At 50.8% G+C, this 21197-nt stretch overlaps 7 protein-coding genes across 7 annotated transcripts; 2 read left to right on the top strand and 5 right to left on the bottom strand.

Moving 5' to 3' along the window:
• Positions 1–163: 163 nt before the first annotated feature.
• On the bottom strand, positions 164–1076 carry Z518_00301 (uncharacterized protein; the record flags this gene model as incomplete). The annotated part of the gene is made up of 2 exons (XM_013420904.1): positions 164–737; positions 793–1076. 2 exons carry the CDS (start codon positions 1074–1076, stop codon positions 164–166), a joined length of 858 nt encoding a protein of 285 aa, XP_013276358.1.
• A 1547-nt stretch (positions 1077–2623) lies between these two features.
• Z518_00300 (uncharacterized protein) lies at positions 2624–4336 on the bottom strand (the record flags this gene model as incomplete). Its single annotated transcript, XM_013420903.1, has 1 exon — positions 2624–4336. One exon carries the CDS (start codon positions 4334–4336, stop codon positions 2624–2626), a length of 1713 nt encoding a protein of 570 aa, XP_013276357.1.
• Positions 4337–6571: 2235 nt separating this feature from the next.
• Z518_00299 (uncharacterized protein) lies at positions 6572–7579 on the top strand (the record flags this gene model as incomplete). The annotated part of the gene is made up of 1 exon (XM_013420902.1): positions 6572–7579. The coding sequence occupies one exon, from the start codon at positions 6572–6574 to the stop codon at positions 7577–7579; it is 1008 nt and encodes a 335-aa protein (XP_013276356.1).
• Positions 7580–8298: 719 nt separating this feature from the next.
• On the bottom strand, positions 8299–10185 carry Z518_00298 (uncharacterized protein; the record flags this gene model as incomplete). Its single annotated transcript, XM_013420901.1, has 4 exons — positions 8299–9006; positions 9067–9541; positions 9591–9908; positions 10001–10185. The coding sequence occupies 4 exons, from the start codon at positions 10183–10185 to the stop codon at positions 8299–8301; spliced, it is 1686 nt and encodes a 561-aa protein (XP_013276355.1).
• A 2786-nt stretch (positions 10186–12971) lies between these two features.
• On the top strand, positions 12972–14959 carry Z518_00297 (uncharacterized protein; the record flags this gene model as incomplete). The annotated part of the gene is made up of 2 exons (XM_013420900.1): positions 12972–13049; positions 13100–14959. The coding sequence occupies 2 exons, from the start codon at positions 12972–12974 to the stop codon at positions 14957–14959; spliced, it is 1938 nt and encodes a 645-aa protein (XP_013276354.1).
• A 937-nt stretch (positions 14960–15896) lies between these two features.
• Z518_00296 (uncharacterized protein) lies at positions 15897–17393 on the bottom strand (the record flags this gene model as incomplete). The annotated part of the gene is made up of 1 exon (XM_013420899.1): positions 15897–17393. The coding sequence occupies one exon, from the start codon at positions 17391–17393 to the stop codon at positions 15897–15899; it is 1497 nt and encodes a 498-aa protein (XP_013276353.1).
• Positions 17394–17961: 568 nt separating this feature from the next.
• On the bottom strand, positions 17962–19437 carry Z518_00295 (uncharacterized protein; the record flags this gene model as incomplete). The annotated part of the gene is made up of 1 exon (XM_013420898.1): positions 17962–19437. One exon carries the CDS (start codon positions 19435–19437, stop codon positions 17962–17964), a length of 1476 nt encoding a protein of 491 aa, XP_013276352.1.
• Positions 19438–21197: the final 1760 nt, after the last annotated feature.

Here is a 21197-nt window from a genome sequence, read left to right as displayed (position 1 = left end):
TGCTAAGCTCCATCCTCTCTTCGCTACTGGCCGACCAATGCATCCTCTATCCCGAACTCCTAAGTACCGGAATCTTACGGTCTGAGGTCTCTTTCGCGAAAAAGTGCTCGGCCAAGTCAGGTTAACAGAAGGTCTACTGCAGATCGACCCCGGCATCTCTCCTTCATTCCTTGAAATCAGTGCTCTCATAGACTTCCTTGTACTCCCTGACCGTTTCTTCCAGATCTGCGATAAATGCTCTCATTTGAGCGCCCGTGTCGGATCCGAGAGGGAGCCTCAGTAGTTGTTTCCGATTGGCAAACATGCCTTTCTTCGCGGCATATTCCCAAGTTCGGTCCGCCAGAAGGACAGGATTCCCTGGTTGCTTCAGATTGTATTTTGCAAATGCTCGCCTAGCTTCACCGGCCGGAGTGTTCTCGTATGCCTTGATGGCGGGGGCAAGATTCTGGCCTGCGGAGGCGGCTGAGAGGAAGTTCGTCCGGAAATAGCCTGGCTCCACGATCACAGCCTCAATGCCAAAAGGTGCAACCTCTTGTGCGATGGCTTCGGTGATCCCTTCAATTGCAAACTTTGTTGAGCAATAGATCCCATTGCCTGCAAAGCCATGGAAGCCACCGATGGAACTGAAGTTCATAATAAGGCCTGATTTCTGTTGGCGGAAGTGTGGCAAGGTGGCGCGGATTGTACGAAGAATGCCAAAGACATTGATGTCGTACTGTCTCTTCACGGCTTCGTCACTGGAATGCGGCTGAGAATGGAACTTCCCAGGAGTTATGCGTTATCAACACGTACCTCACTTCCTCAATTGCACCCATGTAAGCGTACCCGGCATTGTTCACCAGGACATCGATCCTCCCAAATACGCTGACAGCTTTGGTCATGAATTCGTGGATCGCCTCTTGAGACCACGATAAATCGAATTGGACTGGTGACATGCTTGGTCCCTTGATACTGTCTGGGATTTTTTCTGGAGATCGGACGGCGGCAATAACCTGGTCACCCTCCTTCAGGGCCTTTAATGCAATTTCAAGGCCGATGCCTGTGTTTGCACCACTGATGAGCCAAACTCGGGGCATATTGGATACGTAGGTTGGTCCGCTGGTGGCTGGGGATGTTGCTCGAGGTTGAGAATACCTTATAAATGTCGAATGAAGCACGCAACTATATACCTGGTGACTCAAGGGCTATTCGCCCCGGTCAATGACCGCGCCGCTGATACAATCCAACATGAGGGTGTCATTACTTTTGACTTGGCCTTTTACCATGTCTTCCTACATCGACCCATTTTCCCCTCGTAAAGGCCGCATCCTGTGAACAGAACCCGACGGCCAAGAAGGCTTGGTTCCAAAGCGTTGTATACTGAAGCATGATTTGAGTAACCTCCTCCCTAGTGGTGCACTCCTGTCAGAATTGAGGAAAGTTCGGGTCTTGGTTTTCAGAAATCAGGACACGCCATCTGGCGCCATTTCGTACGTGGTCGCTTAGTCAGTTGGTCGGTTAGGTAAGTGAGATGCGCGTGATCCGCGGGCCCCGCTTGTTGACTCTGATGATTGTACAGAAGCACGGCCACAGGCTTCTTTGAAAAGAGGGTGGAATAGTAGCACGGTATGCTCGTCCAACAGGTGCACTTCCAGCGTCCGCTCACTACTGGGGAACGCTGGAAATGGGGGTAGACCAGGTAACACCCAGTCCCGTAGGCCTAGTCCGCTGTCTGGAACTAGCATCACGCTCGCCTCCAGGATTAATAACCTGTGACGAAATTTGACATGCGGGCCTAGCACAAGGTAGCCATTACGCCAAGTTTCCTTTTTTTGGATCGGGAGCAGGTCGACAAGCGACGTTCTAGAAGAAGTCTTCTCAGCCATTCGGTACACCAGCAGGTTCCCCAGCGACTACGTGGCCAATACGCCCCGAGCAGATGCCTGCGTGCCAATAAGGGCTCCAAACCAAGCCCCAGTTATGAGGGGAGTGATATGCCCTACCTTACCAACCATCACCCAAATCTACAAGGGAATACACCCCTCCCTACCCTCAACATCCGCGGCAAGGCGCTATCAATCACCTCCTAACCAATATCTAACATCAACATAACAATTCCAACTAGCGTGGAGGAAAAACAGCTTCAGAACACTGCCTACATGCCATGCAGCTTACCACTGTCGGAGGAAGCAAGCAAAGAAATGTCGCCGCGCTGAACGTATCGCAAAGGCTCGCAAAACAACCAGTGAGGATTGTCAGATCCGACCAAATATGTGGGAATCTTGTGCGGTATCGCGATTTCGCTTGCACACCCGGCATTGGGTCTGGGGATGTTGGCAGTGGTGCGGGTGGCAGGCTTTCGATTAGAATGCCTGGAGACAATTGATGTTGCTTACGTAGATATGTACATACACAAGTCTTTGTGAATGAGGTGGAGAATGAATGGAAGTGCGCGATAGTTTATTTGCTCCCAGGTGAGAGATTACAGTTAAACGCAAGCTGGAGGGAAATTTCCCGCCGCTTTTGGGGTTGGTTTTTCTCTCGGTGCTCACCCTGGTCTTCCCTTATAGTATCAGGGATCGGAAGCAGTCCCCCTTCAGCAAAACGATCCGTAAAAACTTTCCATTAGTATAGCCACTGAAATCTATCCTGATTCCCCCAGCAGTGGCGTTGCAATTCTCAAAGAAGTGGTCCGGGCTTTACTGAGCATCTCACTCACGGTGCGTAGCCGCACAAATTCTTCGTCTGCTTGGACATCACGGTAAAAGAAGGGCAAGAGAGATGTCTTCCAGAGAGGAGTGCCGCTCTTTTGTGTCTGTACCACTAAAATGAGCAAAAACAAGGCCCCAGCCAAGCTCAGCACAACGGGAAAAAGGATCCATGGCCATTGCACTTTCACGGTCGTTTGGGACACCCAGACATGCCCTTGAACCGTAGCGTTGCTGACTAGTCGGAGGTACTGGGACACAGAAGCACTGATATTGTCGACCACCTTGTCAAGACCATTTGCTTGGATTACATCGAGCTGTTCGTTATTTGATGAGAATAAGGGTACAAACCCCAGCATTGTGCCTTCTTGATCACGAACATTAGCTAAGAAGCTTGTCACGTTTCGGGTGCCCTCGAGCCTCGGTGTAATGCCCCATTCGCCGTTGTAGGTGAAGCAAACGGAACCACTGTCCCACATTAGCTCTGAGCCTGGCGGAAGGATATCGTCATATTTGTGATAAGGCTTCCAGCAGTTCCAGTCGCCGTTATTGGAATGAGAATGCCAGGAACCGTAGTCTGTCGATATTGTTTCGGCCACGACTTGGCCTTTCCGTACGGTAACCTCGATTTCCCTCACACAAGGGTTCATAATGCATTCTGTGGCTTCGGTAACCCGAAAATATCCCTTCTTCGATAAATCGTCATACGCTAGCTCCCCCTCCGCATAAGCAAGTGCAATCGCAGGACGGGAAACGTTCAGATAGATGTTTTCGGCGGAGAAATTCTTCGTGCCAGGAATTGTGGAGTCGAGTTGCCAGCTCATCCCCACAGAATATGAAACGACCCAAGGAGATAGTTGTAAAGAGGGTGTGACGGTGAAGTTTGGGTTGTAGGTCTTCGAGAGGTCCATGACATAGGGAGCTCCCTTGGGGAGTGATATGTTGCAAGTGGTGTTGACAATGGTGTTGACGGGGGCTGTGTCATTGATTAGTATGCTGCAGCCGTCGCCAATGTCTAGCGTCGAGGTCACATCGTCACATCTGGAGCACCAATCGATGGAATGAAATCGTGGCCAAGTACAGTTCCCGGATGCGCAGGAGGGGTTGCGATTAAAACTGCTCGACCATATTCCGGCGTTGATAGCTGCAACCCACTTATAGTCCACATTAGGCCAACTACTTGTATTGAATGAAATTGACTGTCTCGTAGTAGCCTCCGGTGAAAGAGTGGCGATTTGGATCTCTTCATAGTGAAGTAGTTGCTGAACAGAGGACTCAAGTACCAACGCCATGAGCGTAATTACCGCGCCAATGGAGGCGACGGACAGCAAGTGAAGATGTGACAACATGGCAACTGCTCCTAACGGTCCACGACTGGCGTCGTCGAGTGTTTGCAAGTCCGTTAACCGTCGTGGCTCGCGCTGAAACCAGAACCACTTGACTTGGCTCAACGATGAAGCAACCAATAACATTAGACTTGAACGTGACAAGGATGCCAGAAGGGACACAACCGTATTCAGCGATATGCCACGGGGCAACCTGGGTACTTCGTGTCCCTCGTAAACCCGAAGCACGACCGCAATGGCCATGGTGCAGACCACATTGCACAATAGCGCCGCGAGTTCTGGCCACCAAGTGTCGGTGGTCATATGTCTCCAGAAGCCCGTCTGTAACCAATTCCCCGATGTAGCATGTGAAGTTTTCTTGTACCGAGGGTCTTGCGGGAATGGTGATCCTTCGGGCAAGATTGAGGTTGGAACGTGGCAAGAGGTAGTAGTCTGTTGTGCTTACAGACCTGCCACCCAAGTCCATTCCTTCGTCCATGCGCGTGCTTGATTCACGTTTGTCGCCGATACTGATCTTCGGCGCGGAGCCGAAAAGGTCCTGCCTCGTCCTCTTCCTCCGCAGAGGCGGGCAAACAGAAACCTACGAACCCAGTGGTAGAGAACTGAAAATTTCTGGATAAATACGATACAACATACCTCAGGCTGCGAAGTCGCTAAAACTGGCCAGTGGCCACATAGAAGGTGATGAACTCGTAATCGTTGGGGGGAAGGAACTCCCCGACTTCTAGGGCTAGAAATAATGGTTCATGGCAAATGGGTTCAGGCACCCGGTCAAGCGAGTTTCAGTATACGGTATATGCCTGACACTATAATGTTGCCCTACACATCGTGAACGCCGCGGCGGTGGATCAAGAAACCCAATCGCAGCTTTCTTCATAACAATCCCCCTGAAATGAACAGGGCAATGCCGCACCGTCGGCAACAAGGCGCTAAGGGGGCTTGGCCCCTATGAATACTAAGTAGTCTCCTATATCTCGGCCAAAGCTCATACCGTTACTTTCAATCCTCACGAGATCTTTCCATGTCATTAGAAGGCATGACATGGCTTTCATTCTCAGAGGCTACAACTGCGAGCTGCAACGCCAGCCCGTCACCATCAAACTATAAAATCGCATCACCTTCGGGGAGCGCGAAACTCTATCCAATCATCTTCGTCCGCGCCGATGGTTTCGATCTTTATGTACCTATCGTTGAAGAGGATGCTCGCCCCGATATGTTTTATTTGCGGCCGCCGTTGCATTTCTGGACGACAATTGCCATTGCATCACGAAGGGGCGAAGAGGAACGGACTGTGGGGCAAGTATTTTGCCCCTGGTGACTCTCTGCTAGGGTAAACTACCGGAAAACCATCCCATTCACATCTGGAGCTCAAAATGATAGTATAATTCTGCATGTGGCCATTTCCAACTTCGCCAATGACCAGGGATTCGTCTTATATTCTAGCTTCTATCGCCAAACCAGCACCATATGAAAATACACAAGCCTCACATCATCCGAGACTTCTCAAGGACGAATATCAATTTGAAACTAGAAGAGACACGGGACTCGCGCCAGATTTGTTTCGTCTGTTTTAGAGCAGCCGAATGGTACTCAAGCTCCTAGCAATTGACTATGCATTGTCTATATGACGTGTTTCGTGCATCACCAGGTTCATTGAGCAGCCTTATTTGTCACCGATTCGACCTTAGCCAAAATCTGCTCGGCCAACAACCATCAACTACCCTTCGGCGTATATCACGTGTTGGTGATATCACGGCTCCGCAATCATCTCAACAGAACCATGGCAAGCCGGGAGAGAAGGATCGAGAGATCGGGTGAAAGCAACAATGATGGTTTGCTCCTTCTGTTCGAAAATGGCTTAGGAGACCTCGGCCAGAATTAGAGGACCGACTTTGTCCGGTCAGTCTGTTTACCTTAATATCTAGGGGCCACCCGTGACAGTTGTGGGCGACGAGGGAGATGGCAGGTGGCGTGTTTTATCATAATTATCCAGGCGGGGTGGGGTTGACGAAGGCCGTGGTCATTGAAAGGATTGCTGGAAGAGAGGGCGCTGCCGCTATTGTTGCCACCTCTGCTTTATCAAAGAAGTGATCAAGTGAAAGAGCAATGGTGAGAGATCTGCGTAGTTGGGTTGGAGGGAAACTCCGTGTCAAGCTGGCGGATGGAGGATATATGACATGTCTTCCCATGGTACGTTTATTTCCCAGCAAATAGATCGAGACAATTCGAGTTTAGAAAGCCCGGTCACTGTCAAATATAATAAAGGCGAGGTGTTGAAGATGAAGTGTGGTAGCTTGCACACTTTGTATACTCAACACGATAAAGCAGCGTCGTTCTTGTGCAAACTAGGCTAGTTAACAATACCTTTTGCTTTAGGTCACCGAAGCAACCGCCAACGGACCATGAACTCAGCCTTGTCCTTACACTTTCTCGTCTTGATAAACCACGGCCATCAACCTAGCACAGCACAAACCCCGATCTTCCACAACCAACAATCCAAGAAAGATCAACAGTGGCTCGTTATCGAAGCACGGTAGTATGCCACCCCTTCCGCCGGCATCTATCCCCTCCTGGAACCCCCGTGTAGTCTGCTACTTCCAAACCTACCACGACAACAACGAATACATCTCCTTGCTCCCGTTAATCACCAACCCCTCCGGCGCCACACATGTCATCCTTGCCGCCGTCCACGTGAACTGGGACCCGAACAATTTGACCCTCAACGATGACCCGCCCGACCACCCCAAATATACCCAGCTGTGGGACGAAGTCATCGTCCTCCAGGACTCCGGGATCAAAGTCCTCGGCATGCTCGGCGGGGCTGCACGTGGCACCTTTGCGCGGCTAGATTACAGTGAGTCGCGGACTGATATGCCGCTTGCGCGCTTTGAGGCGTATTATGTCCCGCTCCGCGATATGATTCGCAAGTACGGCCTGGATGGACTCGACCTGGACGTCGAAGAGGAAATGTCGTTACCAGGTATAGTCCATCTGATCGATCGACTCAAAGCCGATTTTGGGCAGGAGTTCATCATCACGCTGGCTCCCGTCGCTACAGCATTGATGGCTGGCCGCCCGCATTTATCGGGCTTTGATTACCGGGTGCTCGAGGACATGAGAGGCGGAAGTATCGCGTGGTACAATACGCAGTTCTACAATGGGTGGGGCGGGATGCATAATACGGACGCATATGATGTGATTATGCGCAATGGGTGGCCTACGCGAAAAGTTGTCGCGGGGATGCTGACGAATCCGAAACATGGTGGGAGTGGGTATGTGCCGCTTGAGCTGTCGGCGGTTGTGTTGGGGGCGTTGGTGGAGAAGTACCCTGAGTTCGGGGGCGTGATGGGCTGGGAGTACTGGGATAGTTTGCCCCAGGAGAGGAATTGTTGGATGTGGGCGTATTGTATGGGGTTGTGTCTGGGGATGAAGAAGGTGAGGGATCTAGCGGTCGTGGTGTTGACGGGGAGGAGGTTGGCGGGAATTAATGTGAGTGATGTGAATCGGAATCAAAGTCGGAATCGGAATCGGAATCAACCACGGTGACGGCCATTGCTATGGGGATGATAATAGATTGAAAGGGGAGAGGGCTGGGTGTTCGTGACGGTCCCGTTGGGTACATGGTGGATAGCGGACACTACAGTATTATCTACGTACTTGGTACATAGCTAGAATCCCGCACCAGAGAGCCCAAGAGGCATTCAGATTCGATCCCTCTGCATTCGAAGCGAAAGCTTGGTTTAACAAGCAAGAGTGCGCGGGGAAATGGCACTTAGGAAACTAATACGGCTGATTATCCGATCTGGCAGCGTGCTCTATGGTTTGTGAGCTCGGATTTTCTGTCATATTTGAAGAGAGGACGTCGCTGTCCGAGTTTTCGGGTAGGGCGTAATCTTTTACTACGGTCATTCTGTTTTCTGGTCCCCAGAGTTTCCCGGGGCCCAAGACGGCGCGGCACACTTCCTGTTGTCCACATACTTAATTTTGTGATACGGCAATGGGGACGAGAAGAGGCTACTGCTGTTACGTATTCTTTGCCCTTCACAAAATCGTCTGGCTAATGATCCACGTGATAAGACTTTTGTATTTCCGGCCATATCGTCTCGATTTAAGCCTGTGTATGTCCTCGTTGGGCAACGGACTTCTCCTGAGGGGCTTATGGGGACTGCTATGGCAGGGAGATAATATCGAGCACCACCATCTTGTCAATCTCAGACATACCCCTGAACTCAACGGGTATTGGCGGTGGCAACGAGGACATCTGATCACGACGGACCATCATGTACAGAATCGGACACTTTACGACGCTTGGGCCGGTGCTTTGGCCGGCTGTGGGAGACAATGTTCTCAATCTCAGCTCTCCACTCTTGGAACGGATATTGCGTCCCCAAACTGCCTTTCCATCGGCGACCAGTAGCCATTACACCGTAATTTTGTCTGACTTGGACGCGCCTCTTCGTATATTCTTCATGGAAATGCCATCTTAACAGGGCCAGTTCGCGATCCCCCACGCCGTGGGTTCTTTGAAAATGATCATAGAGGGCCTCGTCGGAGCTGCCTTCGATGCCGCATCCATCTAGCTTGCAGGTCCACTCGGAATCGATTTCCTCCTGGCACAGATATTTCCCCTTGACTAGGCGAGACCGCCGGATCGCTTCTTCCAGAGAGAGTTTTGCCCGACTCTGGAAGACACATCTGCTCCGCTCGTCCAAGTCCGCAACCCAATCTGGAACCATCAAGTCTTCCGTCTCGTTACAGACTCGCTTCCTCTTCTTGTGCGCACAGACATCGTACTTCGAGTCCCACTCAAGAAGATAGTTTTCCTCGCAGAGTTGGTGCCAGGGCCGAAGGTGTTCGAGAACGAATATGCGATATTCTGTTATCGCCCACATGTGGATCTGGTCAATGAGCGAGAGCAGCTCCCTTGCAGCTTGCTCATGAATTACGTGACCACTCCAGATTTTCTGAAATAGCTAGAAAGGGAGCTCAGCTCAATGAAAAGACGTCATTGAGGTCAGGCTTTAGAAACTCACGTATACCGTTTCGCTCATCCCATCCACACCCGCGTGCTCGGTCGATAGGCGTGGCCGTCTGTAGCCCACCAGGAGATGCCAGTAAGCACCGAGTGATGTAAAGACAAACACTTGATAATGATGGCTAGTTTTGGTCTGATAGGGCCTTGGGCTGTTCATTTGTCCAGGCTGTCGCGCCAGGCGATCAAGCATATCAAGGTATGTTGCAGCAGCTAAACACGCTTGCCGTCTTGCCACACGACAATCACCACTCCATCCTTTAGCCTCGTACACCATGAATGGGAAAGAGAGATCGATATCTGGTATCCGTGGATCGGAGATGAGTCCATATTTCGGGTGGAACATCAGCCGTTCTAAGCGATCTGAATGTAGATCAGGCGTCCAGGTGGGTAAATCTGCGAAGGTGGAGGTCCCTGTGAGGTGACAAGTTACCGGGTCGGTGTCGGGAAGGAGTGCCGTATATTCGTGTTTGTCTCTTGCGCGAAAATAAGTACCCAGATCATCTACCGTTAGAGTCGACTCACATTGTCAGGCAAAGATCATCTCTCAGATGTCGAAAGACATCGGACCATGCATCCGCCTCCCAGGCATACTCACTCTTACACCACCTCTCATTGTCTTTCGAGTGGTAAGCGAAACTCCGTGCGCGGATTTGCTGTTCAAGCATCTCTGGACTTCGGCTTTCGCTTTCGGGAAGAGAAGGGGTCCAGACCTTTCGGTCGAATACCACCATGTCCTCAGAGAAAGAGTCGCGATAATATATTCCTCGTGCGTGTAACGCGTAATCCTTTCCGTATTTGGAGAGCATAAATGGTGAATAGACCATCTTCGGATCGAAGTCTCTGTTCGCAAGTTAGAAAACATATTGTATATTCAGTCACAGTGTTAGAAGACTCGCCGGCCATCGTTTGCGTAAAGTTGCTCTATAACATACGCTAATTCAGCTTCCGTTCCAGAAAATGACCTCATGTCGACATCGGCAGGAACGGTAATAACGTCCTTGATATGAATGTGCTCGGGCCTACTTTCCCGAAGCTCTTTCTGTCGCTGCTTGTGTGCGTCTCTGAGTTCTTTCCATTTCGTTCTTGCAGAGGAACCATCCTCTACATGTTCAGTCATAACGAGCTATGATGAGCTAAGTTCGAAGGGAATTTGATTGAGATGCAGCTACTGGATGGGAGACGACGGCGACGACGACGACGCCCCATATACGTTGCTCACTGCCAGCAAGTGGCGGATGCAAACCACATTTACAAGGGACTCGCTCAGACCTGCTCAGACGGGCACCCGCTGGGGGCCGAACGAGGGTTCGCCAGCATCGAACGTTTCATTTCGGGGGCTGGGCTTCACAATTGAGGAACAAAGAAACGGGAGTAGAGAAGAGTGAAAGCTTCTGTTCACTAGGCTTTGCCTTTAGGCAGCAACCTTGGCTTGAAGCATATCATTGAGGCTGATCAGCCACTATCGCCGAGTTCCGGGGCCGGAAATGGGCCTATGTAGGGGCGAGTATTGGGTCCCCTGAGGCATGCTCAGGAACGTTCAGGCGACGCCCAGCAAAAATTGCTAAAGCTAAAGGCGCGGAACCAGGTTTTCCAAACAAAACGAAAGTCCAGAATCGGGGAGTCCTTGCTTGGATAGCGCCTAGTTATAACCCTTGTGTTCGAGCCGAGCCGAGCCTGGCGATGGGTTCACCAGGGCTGCACAGCCGCTGGCTCAGGTGAGCATGGCAAGGTCCTAGACCTGGAAACGGAAAAGGCATTGTGTACTGTGGCGATCGTATGTGAGCAATCAAGTCGGTAATCTACGATGTCATTTGAACGGGCCAACTTGACCAATCCATCGTTGTTGTAGTCTGAAAATGAGTGGCGAGCCCGGCATGCTGAAATTGTCGGGAAAACCCCTAATACACATGATCAATTGAATACCTACCACGTTTATCAAAGCCATACCCAATAGCCACGTAAGTTAGCCGTCTTGTTCAGTTCGACCAATGACCAATCATGCACCCATCTGCGCATACTTTACACTTGGTCGTCCAATGGAATCGCACCAAAGAGTTGTTGACTATCATACTTTCAAAGTTCAATCAAGCCCGCAGCTTGGTCAGCCTTACTATGTCAGCATCTTCATTCTTGAACCGAGCGTATGACACATTCCGTACTATTTAAAAGCGTGTGATATTGATATCCCAAAGATTGAGAGGTCTTCGCAGGTTCAAGCTCCATTGCTGATCACATTCTTTGAGATATCAGCAAGAGAAATTCCTTGAGCTTCAAACATAGTCTCCCCATAAAATATCATGACCACCCGTATTTTCTGCCAATGCTATCTCCCGAACGCGCTTCCCCTGGCTAGTCCGGCGATAAATCTCAAACTCTGCAAATATGTCATCTCAAACATGTATCCTCAAGACTAGCTTTGTCTGAGACTTGTCAGCCCAACTCCTGCTCTACTATCTCAGATGTTCTTTTCCATGTTGAGAGCACATTGTTTATGATGCGCCGCGTTCGGGTGACTGGAAATAGATATTTGTACGCACTGCTTCTGTCAATGGGGAATATTTTGGTAGGCTCTTATGAAGAACACTTTTTGATTGCCCTGCCTCTCGCCTCTTTCTAGGAGAAAAATTGCTTAGTTCCTCCGAGCTTATCCTTCGACTCGACCAAATCGGCACTAGATATGAAAAGAATCGGAGAGCTCTTCAAATGGTGTGGATGGTTGGCCTCCCAGACCCCCTACGAACATTGCACCGCAAACTTCTTGGTGGCAAAATTACCGTCGTCAAGCGAATGGACGTCCACCGAGTTTGGCATGCTGGGCGTATATTCTCGAAGCCTATTCAGAATATTCGAGTGGAGGCTCTATTCTGGAAAGAAAATCTTTCCTGCATAACCCACTATGAGTATCAGGATCGCAGCAATGACGAGTCACAATGCCTGAGACACGATGTCAAACAATCAGTCGTGTACATTGATTGTGGCTGAGTGCTCTATCTGTTTGGTAATTGGTCCTGCCATATCGACCCAATTTCTGCCATTACTCCTATCCCTATATCCCGAATAGGAACTATAACCCCTCTTCCAATAGCGGGGCATTGGCTACTGTTCAACATACGACTTCCATCACTGTGGCTCTTGGATTTCTCTAACACGTATGAAGTACTTATAGTGTACAAGAACATTTCCGCATCGCTGAGGACTACCATTTGATCCCGGGCAATGTTGAATGGCATAGTTGCCAGATGTTCGTGGAGGTCCTGTCTTCTCAGCGAAATATTTCTGACCAGACACGCCCGCGGTTCAGATATGGAGAGATACGGCTCAGTCGATAGAATAAGATCCACTGGCTCGTCGAAGGCCCTCTGTTCTGACATGACAACCTCACCATCGTCTCGGCCATGACGACTTCCATGGCGATTGTACTCAATGCTTTGCAAGTGCAGTATTTGATGTTCTCAGTCTAGTGACAGTCATTTGCTTATTCACGCTATACGTGGTCATTGTATTCCTGCCGAACTGGATATGTACCCTGTCACACTAGCCAACTATAGTCAGACTAGGAGCTCCAAAGTGTGGGACCGTTTTGAGGAGCATCATCGATCCTTATGGCACAGACGAATAAGATGCGGCTATGTCACTGGTGACAAGGGCAATGATAGACAAGGCTCGGCAACCTCTTTGTATCGGTGGAGCCAAAGGCTGAGAGCTTTGGCCCTTATGTAAGCAGAATGTTCGCTAAGCTCGTCGCCCTGCAACGAGCCGGAGAAGAATTGCGGCGAAAGCCTGTTTTATCAATTTCTCGCTTGCTGAGCATCCACCTTCCTCTCCATCCACAATGTGATGCACATACACTCGCTCGCTGCTCTGGCAGTGAGTTAATATCAATCCCGAAACCTCAGCATCATCATGCCTCCCATACTAGAAATCATCACGGGCACAAGCTCTATAATATCAAGGCTTGCTGCCTTCATCTTTCTCAGATGGGTACGAATTCTTCCCACCGGAAAGTACCAGGGAACTAACATCGAGTGTAGATTCCCAGCCATATCTTTCCTCCAATTATCGTAACTGCTGTTGCCATCTATCTCAGCTGCATTTTGGCGTGGCCTATGTCGGATAGCGCTGGGATGCAGGAAAGTAACCACGAGGCCATTCCGCCGCCGGATCCGAATGGAATACCTGCGGAACACCTTACACCCGATGACCATCAAGAGCCCATTCTCTATGACGATGAGAAATCGACTTTCAAGATCCTACTGTTGGGGATACCTGACTGGCGAGAGAAAAGATGGAGCTACATGACGATTGGAGTTAACATATTACTGGCCTTGTTTACTCTCGACCTGGCCTTTCGAGGTCCGCTCTTCCATCCCGCCCAAGATTTAAGTTTTACCCGGGTCGGCTATGTCAGCTCAGATTCGGCAAAAGTCTTGATCAGAGAACCTGATCCAGCCCAGTTGCCAATGTATGTCTACTTGTCCATGGCCGACAAGACTAAATGGACGACAACGGATACGATTTATTACCTGGGCCCAGAGACCGATTACACTTATGCTGCCAACTTTCACGGACTTCGGGCTTCTACCAAGTACATCTATTCATTGTCCAATGATAAGCAAGGCACCTTTATCACGGCGCCGTCGCCATATTCTGAAGCGGCCAATAGCTTGACCTTTCTCACTTCATCTTGCATGAAGGCGAATTTTCCCTACAGACCTTGGGCCCATGCCTTATCCATTCGTGGGTTCGAATACCTTTCGAAAGTTGTTCGGTCCTTGCCGTCGCCAGCTTCATTCATGCTCTTCCTCGGTGACTTCATCTACATTGACGTTCCGATGCGTCTATCCTCCTCTCTTCAACATTACCGATCTGAATATCGGCGTGTCTATGCCTCACCATCTTGGTCGTTGCCCGGCCTAGACTCCCTTCCCTGGATCCATACGCTTGACGACCATGAAATAGCAAATGACTGGTCCGCTGGGAATGATACGGATCCTTTCCCCGCTGCATCAGACCCGTTCATCCACTACCATGTTTCAATTAATCCGCCAGTCCCCCTTGGCTCTCCCAGCGGCTTGGAAGCAAACATTACCTATTTCCAATTTTCAAATGGACCGGCCTCATTCTTCATGCTCGACACACGACGCTACCGTACTGATCCGGAACCTCCCTCCGCCCAGTCCTCAAACACGCCATCAAATTACACTATTCTGGGTACCGCCCAATTGGCCTCCCTGCTGAAATACCTTTCTACCCCTGAACCTGGATACGTCCACTGGAAAATAATTGCCACCTCTGTCCCCTTCACTAAGAACTGGCGTTTTGGCACCTCCGATACCTGGGGCGGATTCCTTCACGAACGCGCCAAAATCCTCGCCGCCATGCATGCAGCGGAGCGCGATCTCGGCGTTCGTGTCATCGTCCTCTCCGGTGACCGTCATGAATTTGCCGCAATCCGCTTCCCACCACCAGTCGTGGACTTTGCAGCTTCAAAGGCCAAAGCCAAAGCGAAAGCGACCGACCAAAATGCAACAGACCAAACACATTCCAACACCGACACCAAAACCGTTTTCTACGACCGGAACCCACAGTCTGGCCCACATGAATTCTCCGTCGGTCCATTCAGCATGTTCTACCTGCCCTTCCGCACCTTCAAGCAAATTGATGACGAGGACGTCACGATCAAGTACATACCAGACGGGAACAATAAGATCGGGGTAGTGGAGATACAGAATCTCGCGGGGGAGGTGCAGAGGAGTCTGCTGAAGTATTCTCTCTACATTGACGGCGCATTGGCGTGGGAGTACGCGCTTACTAGTCCGGCGAATGGGTCAGGGAAAAGGGGTTGGGCGTGGGCACTCGGTGGTGGTAGGAGGAGGTGGTTGTGGAATTGAATTGATGAAACACCTTGATGCTGGTATAAATGTGAAGGAGATTGATTGATGCGCTTTGGGATCTCAAAACAAAAGAGTTACGTTACGATAGTGAGCAACATGGAGATTTCAATATTTCAATATCACCTCATTCATTCATGATATTATATTCCATTCCATTAATCCTGTCCTTCCTTTCCTTCATCTGGCCAATCTTGTGTTTGTCCATGTACGACTTCCATATCCTTGTGGCAAGCCCGAGCTTGTAGATCAAAAACCAGCAGACAGGGCTGAGGCTCCGAGTATGTATATTTCGGTATGCACAAAGAAGACCACCGGTGCTGATTCCTAGGCATGATTAGACCTGTCTGTTGCAAAACAGCATCCAACTTTGTTCATTTGGCGCCGAGTTTCGGAATCAGAATCGGAGACGTAGAGCCGTTGTATGAGCCCTGATACATAGATGCATTGTTTCATGAGGTTGACTTCTAGGCATGTTGTTTCGTGGAGAGAGAGGGAGGGATGCACAATCTCAGTGCACCGTTCTCGATAGGAAAGGGAATGGCCGTTTGAATTTGTCCATACGTTCATCTATTTTCCCTTCCATGTTCGTGCGTCCGGTCAGAACGGATGTCAGGGTTCTTCTCCCAAATTTAGCGGGAATAACGCTCTTTTGATGCCCAGTGATATGCGGCGCTGCTGTGCGCGCTGCGTCCTTCTGGTATGTAATTTCAGACAAGCGGGTTAGGTTGATTCTTCTATCTGCGACCGATGTCATTAGTGGGGTGTAGTGCTGTCGTGCTCATGACAAGCGAGCAACCGCTCGGCCATCTGCAAATAAGTGCCACGGATGAGTGGAGGTATGCTGCGCAGGCATACGTCGAGTCTATGGTCCTGTGGAGAAGAAAGACTATGGAAGCGTGGCGTATTAAGTTCTTTCCAAACGCCAACGCCAAAATCAGCAATTCTGACCAAATCTGCGATCGAAATCTTTAAGCACAGCCATGACATTGGCAGCGTCGATTTCCAGCGCTGGCCGTCCCACCATCGTAGGATTTGCGTCACTCGCATGTAGCTTGGGCAACCAATTTGCAATATCACCGCTCGCGCGTTCATAAGCCGGGTGTCGACTTAATGTGGTGTATGCGTCGGCGCAAGTGAGTGTTACGCCTGAAGCGAGGTGAGTACGGTGGTGGAAAGGGCCGGCAGCAGCGCGGGACCGGGTGGTTCGAGCCGGCAAGGGAGCAGAATCATTGTGATCCTGACTCTGTCGGTATGAAGCGCCGGGCGTTGGTGCGCCCCCACATCCCGTTCGTGCATTCGCGGCCTGGGCGCGAGACGCAGCTAGAGACTTGCAGAACAGTGTACTGTTTGGATCAGTGCGACATTGGGCGCATGTTCCCGGTCCTGAAGCACATCCTGGGTCTGGGCTGCCTGCTGCCGGGATGGATATGGAGACATCACCCTCTGATGGAGGGGGAGTGAATTGATCGAGTTGTCTCGGTGGATCAGCCTCCACTGTTCTTGTCGGTCTGCTGGTGTTTACAGAGGAAGTGGCTTGCTCCTGTACTTGTTCCTGTTCTGCTGCCATTTCGGCACAAATACACGGGGTACCGTCGGTGCAAAATCCACAAGGATCTGCCACGGCCGAGGTTGGAGATCTGTCCTCTGGTCGAGGTACGCCGGTGGCGTGCTTCGAGGCGTAGACGGCGGTGAAGTCAATTTCCATGGCTTCCTCGGGTTCGAGTTTGATCCTTTTCTCTCCAGCTGCTGGGGCCGGGGAATGAGGACGTTTCTCTTGTTGATGAGCCAGGGTGGCCGCTTCACCTCCCATCGCTGTGAAAGCATCGTCGATGCATTGGCAACGCGTGTCTAAGGTGCAATTTCCGCAACCAACGGCATTATCGTTTATCTCAGTATCGGCAGATGCAGGAGGCTCGTCTTGGGACGTTGTCTCTTGGCTGGACCGCGGAGCTGCCGGTGTCGATTTGAGAGCCGCCAATTCACCCTCGAGTTGGTGGCAACGGTCCATCCAGTTGACGAGGTCGACTCTATATTGTTCGACCTCCTTCTCAAGTTTCTCAATGGTCCTCCTCAACAATTCTTGTTCGTGTTCATGCTCTTCCTCAACTTGCTTCAGATGTTCTTCGAGTTCTCCCACTCGAGCGGCACGTCTTTCGCGGAATGCTCTTTGAGCCGCACGATTCTGAGCCTTGCGCTTGGTCGGTGGTGTATCCGTCGCCGGCTTCCGACCTGGCTTGGGACGGGGAGGTATGATCCATTCTTTACTGGTGAGAGATAATGGTGCCGAGGATGATGTTGAGCTGGGGGATGCAGCGGGAGGGGTCTGAGCGGGTTTCATACATAGAGAGGGCTGTCGCGAAAGAATTGGCTTGACATCCACGGGTGTCGCTGCTGTTGCCGTTGCTGGAGGTGATCCAGCATTGGAGGTCATGTTGCGCGTTGCGTGTGGCGGTCTTGCGTAACTACGTGGAATTCCGATATCGACCGGAGAAGAAGGCTTGACGCGGGTTGTTGATGTCGCATGGGATTGGAAGGGCTTGTCCGGTGCTCCAAGGCTCCCCAATGGGTAGAAGAGAAGGAACACACAGTAGCCAGAATAAATTGTAGGCCCTGTGTAGAGAATTAATGGTAAGGAAAAGTGAGTAGACGGCCAGAGATCGTGCTTGGGAGGAGATCAAAATTTGATCATATCAGATTAGATGGGTTCGACCGATAATCGGACTTGGCAGGAGGGGGGAAGGGTTTGGGAAAATTTCGTTGATAAGCCTCCGGAAAGATCAGGCCACTAGGACACTTACTGCAGGTATCTTTTCACAGCACCGTTCCGTTGGAAACAATGGCATGAGCAGTGTCTAAATTCCAAGCAATTCCCAGTGCAAGAAGAGAAGAGTCGGGGTATCACAAAATGACTCCTGGAAACGCCTTGCTCACTCCCGGTACAAATAGATTTCCCACACAGCCAACCATACCAGTGAAAAGAATTGGCCCTTTTTCTTGGACTAGAATTTACTGCTGTGTACCCCCGCACTGGCTCCAGCGGTAGCCTCGCTGCCAATTTGAAGCCCTCCAACAAAAGAGGTGCCCCAAACACCGATGAGGCCCCAGAAGCCAACCCGCCAGCCACGATATAATCCTTCAATTCCTTGACCCTTCCGTTTCCTTCTGGGTGCCTTGCCCATCAATGCAGCCGTTCGATCCTTCGGTGATTCGGAGTATCCCTCTTCCCGTGTAATACTCCAGATTGTGGGGAAGATTCCCCGGTAAGATTGCGGCACAGGTACGATGGTCGTGATTGCTTTGGCTTTAGCGGATGGCGAAGGTGGTGCATATGATGGTGACGTCCAGGTTGCAATCTGTGCGCGACGAAGAACCGTCTCAAGAGGAAACTTGATTGATAGATCCAATGCCGAACCGGCAAAGGTTGCGACGCTCCAGCTCGCGGGATGCATGGCCGGGTCGAGCCCCAAATATGACTTCAGAAACACGGGTGTGCTATTGGCTATGAGAGTCGGTAGTGTGGATGTGAAAAAAGTGATTGGAATGAGATGTGCGGGTATTAGGTACGCCGTGGGTAGTGTACGCAGCGTTCCTAACAGCGTCCGCGGCTCCTGGCTGGAAGGTGTGAGGATGAGCCTAGTTCTCGCAGCGTCAACTGGCGCTAGAATGAGGGCAGAGATGGCTGTCGCGGCAGTACTAATTAGAATGGTTGCCATGGGAGATGTTGAGGAAAGAATTGATATGTCGGGAATCGACACGGGCGAGGCTGGAACGAGAATATCGTTCTCTGCCACCCCAAATACTGCTGCCAGAAAGTTCCTGAAGAATGTTTCCAAGGTTCGCGACAATATATGGTAAACAAACGTGGAATTCGTGGCCCGCCACATTGCTAGGGCGCCACCACTGGAGGAGAGGGCTGAGAGCGTGTCAAGGAGAGAGTGAGGATTTCTCAGATGAATTCGACCACCGGATGGTAGAGTGTGATCCGGGTGTCGGGAGGGTGGAATGTCTCGAGGTGGCCTCCCTCGTCGACCGCGAGTCGGCGAGCGGCTCGAGAGAGGGCGTTCGAAGGGTGCTGCCGACGTGAAGTAATTTGGTTCGTCATCGGAGGAGTGGTCAAATTCGTACTCATCGAGACTATCCTCTTGTCGACCATGGGTCTGTCTCTTCTCCGGCTCGTCTTTTTCATCTTGTGCAACGCGTGCTTGTAATATGAGCTTCGCCACCTCGAAAGGTTGTGCGATCACCACGCTCGTATATTTCCATAACGCCCGGTCCACAACAGACTTGATTGATCCCCGAAGAGAAGGGGAAGCTTCGGATATGTAGTCGGAATAATCGATGTCTGGGAGTGTGAAAGACGGCCCGGAGAAAGGCTTCGACGTTCCTGCGGTGCCGTTTGACACTGCGTCGATTCCAATGGAGGGAGGAACGTAATAGGGTCGTAGAGGATTTGGGACGTGCCGCGTCTCTTGCATGATGCGATATTGACAGGTGAGGATTGTGTTGGATCCGCCCTTCTCGTTATGTTTGCAAGGAAGAAGGTGATCGATCTACGATGCAGCAAAAGATGCCCTCGCCAGCATTTGAATCAGCTTCTCCGACAGGGCATGAGGTCCACGAATCAGATTTGCTCACGTGACAAGCCTATTTTGTCATTTGAAAATCCCCCGATTCCTGGGCTCTAGTGGACAATAATCCTTCTCCATGTCGCTCAATACCGACTTTGACAATGTTCACACTCTATCCATAGCTGTCGAGTCAGGACATGAGTCGACTCCATGTAACATCAACCGCCCTGTCCATCCATGGAGATATCCCGGTCGACCTCGTTCCAATCCAAGTTGCTTTTACGACTCGGTTGTCTTTCCTTCTCATCGCTCACCCTGCCCGGGCCATTAGTCAAAGCCTTATCTTTCTTCCCTCGTCGTTTATCTGTTCGGTACCTTTTGGCGGACACGGAGCCGGAACGCTGTCCGATGCAAGCCAGAACCAGACAGGGACTAAATTAGGGGCAAGCAACACGGCAAGGCAACCCAAGAAAGCGCTGGGCCAATTGACACCCGATGCTGTTGAACATGTGTGTGACGAACATGGGAAATCCAGCCGCGAGCCCAGAACGAATAATCGTTGCCATGCTGAATACTAGCGCAGGTCTACAAGATAGATGTCAGCCCAGCCATTCAACAATTACAAGCCAGACGGTGCGCTCACTTCGTTTTATATACGTCAATTAAGTAGGTAAAGTGAGATATGAATATCATGGGCAGAAACCATATCCAGTAAAAAACGCCGATGAGGGTAGGCGCACAATCCCCTGCACATGTTGAGGTGGCCCAGCCAACCCAAACAATCCGATGGGAAATGCAACTGCTCCTGACGAGGCGATAGGCATGCGCCACTCAGGTACCATGATACCATTGTTCGCCCTTACCCATCGCGACTACAATTGCTGTGGGATAATGTTTGCGGCTACTGCAAGGAAGAAGCCAACGATGACATGTCATATCCTCTGACAAAGACGACGTCGTAGGAGATCAGGAAAGGTGTAGGGCAATGTATGCACAAAGGCTGAGCCTGAATGAGCATTATGATTGGCCACAAGAAAAAATTTTGCAGCGTTTGCTTGAGAGTGTGGTGCTTCTCAATTTTGGCATGGATGGCCCATTCACACGGAATTCGGCAGCCTTCTGCTTCGGGATATAAGGAGATACGGACCCAGAGGCGAAGAACAGCAGACCGAGGAGTGTACCGGCACCTACGAAGACCGTCCACCATGCGCACCACCGCCAGCCAATCGAAGAATTTGTCGACGGCAAAGCCTCCGAGGGTGAAGGCCACAACGGCCCGCTGAACACGGTGAATGCAAACACTGTGGTTGCATATCCTCTGTGATATATGTCGGCGTACGATGCGGTGGTGATAGTTATCGGACAAACCCCCGTGATACCTTGGAAGCATCGGCCGAGCGCCGATGTTTGAAGGTTCTTTGCATTCGCCGACCCAGCTTCAAAACAGAGAAATTCAAGCATTGCAATGACCATGGGACTTTTCGACCTCGAGATTCCGACCGGGGTGCCCATACAAAGGGACCTGCGACACAGTCGGGCAGGAACAACGTGGACATCGAAAAGGGTTGAGACTTATCGGAGACATGAAAACAATAAGAAGATTTGCGGGGGGGAGGAGAAACGACTCCTGAAGCAAGTGCTGAGCGGAAAAGGGAGAGCTTGATAAA

This window comes from Rhinocladiella mackenziei, assembly GCF_000835555.1.
Source record: "Rhinocladiella mackenziei CBS 650.93 unplaced genomic scaffold supercont1.1, whole genome shotgun sequence".
Taxonomy (NCBI): Eukaryota; Fungi; Ascomycota; class Eurotiomycetes; order Chaetothyriales; family Herpotrichiellaceae; genus Rhinocladiella; species Rhinocladiella mackenziei.
The sequence above is the reverse complement of the archived record's forward strand: the minus strand, read 5'-3'. Positions and strand labels throughout refer to the sequence as shown.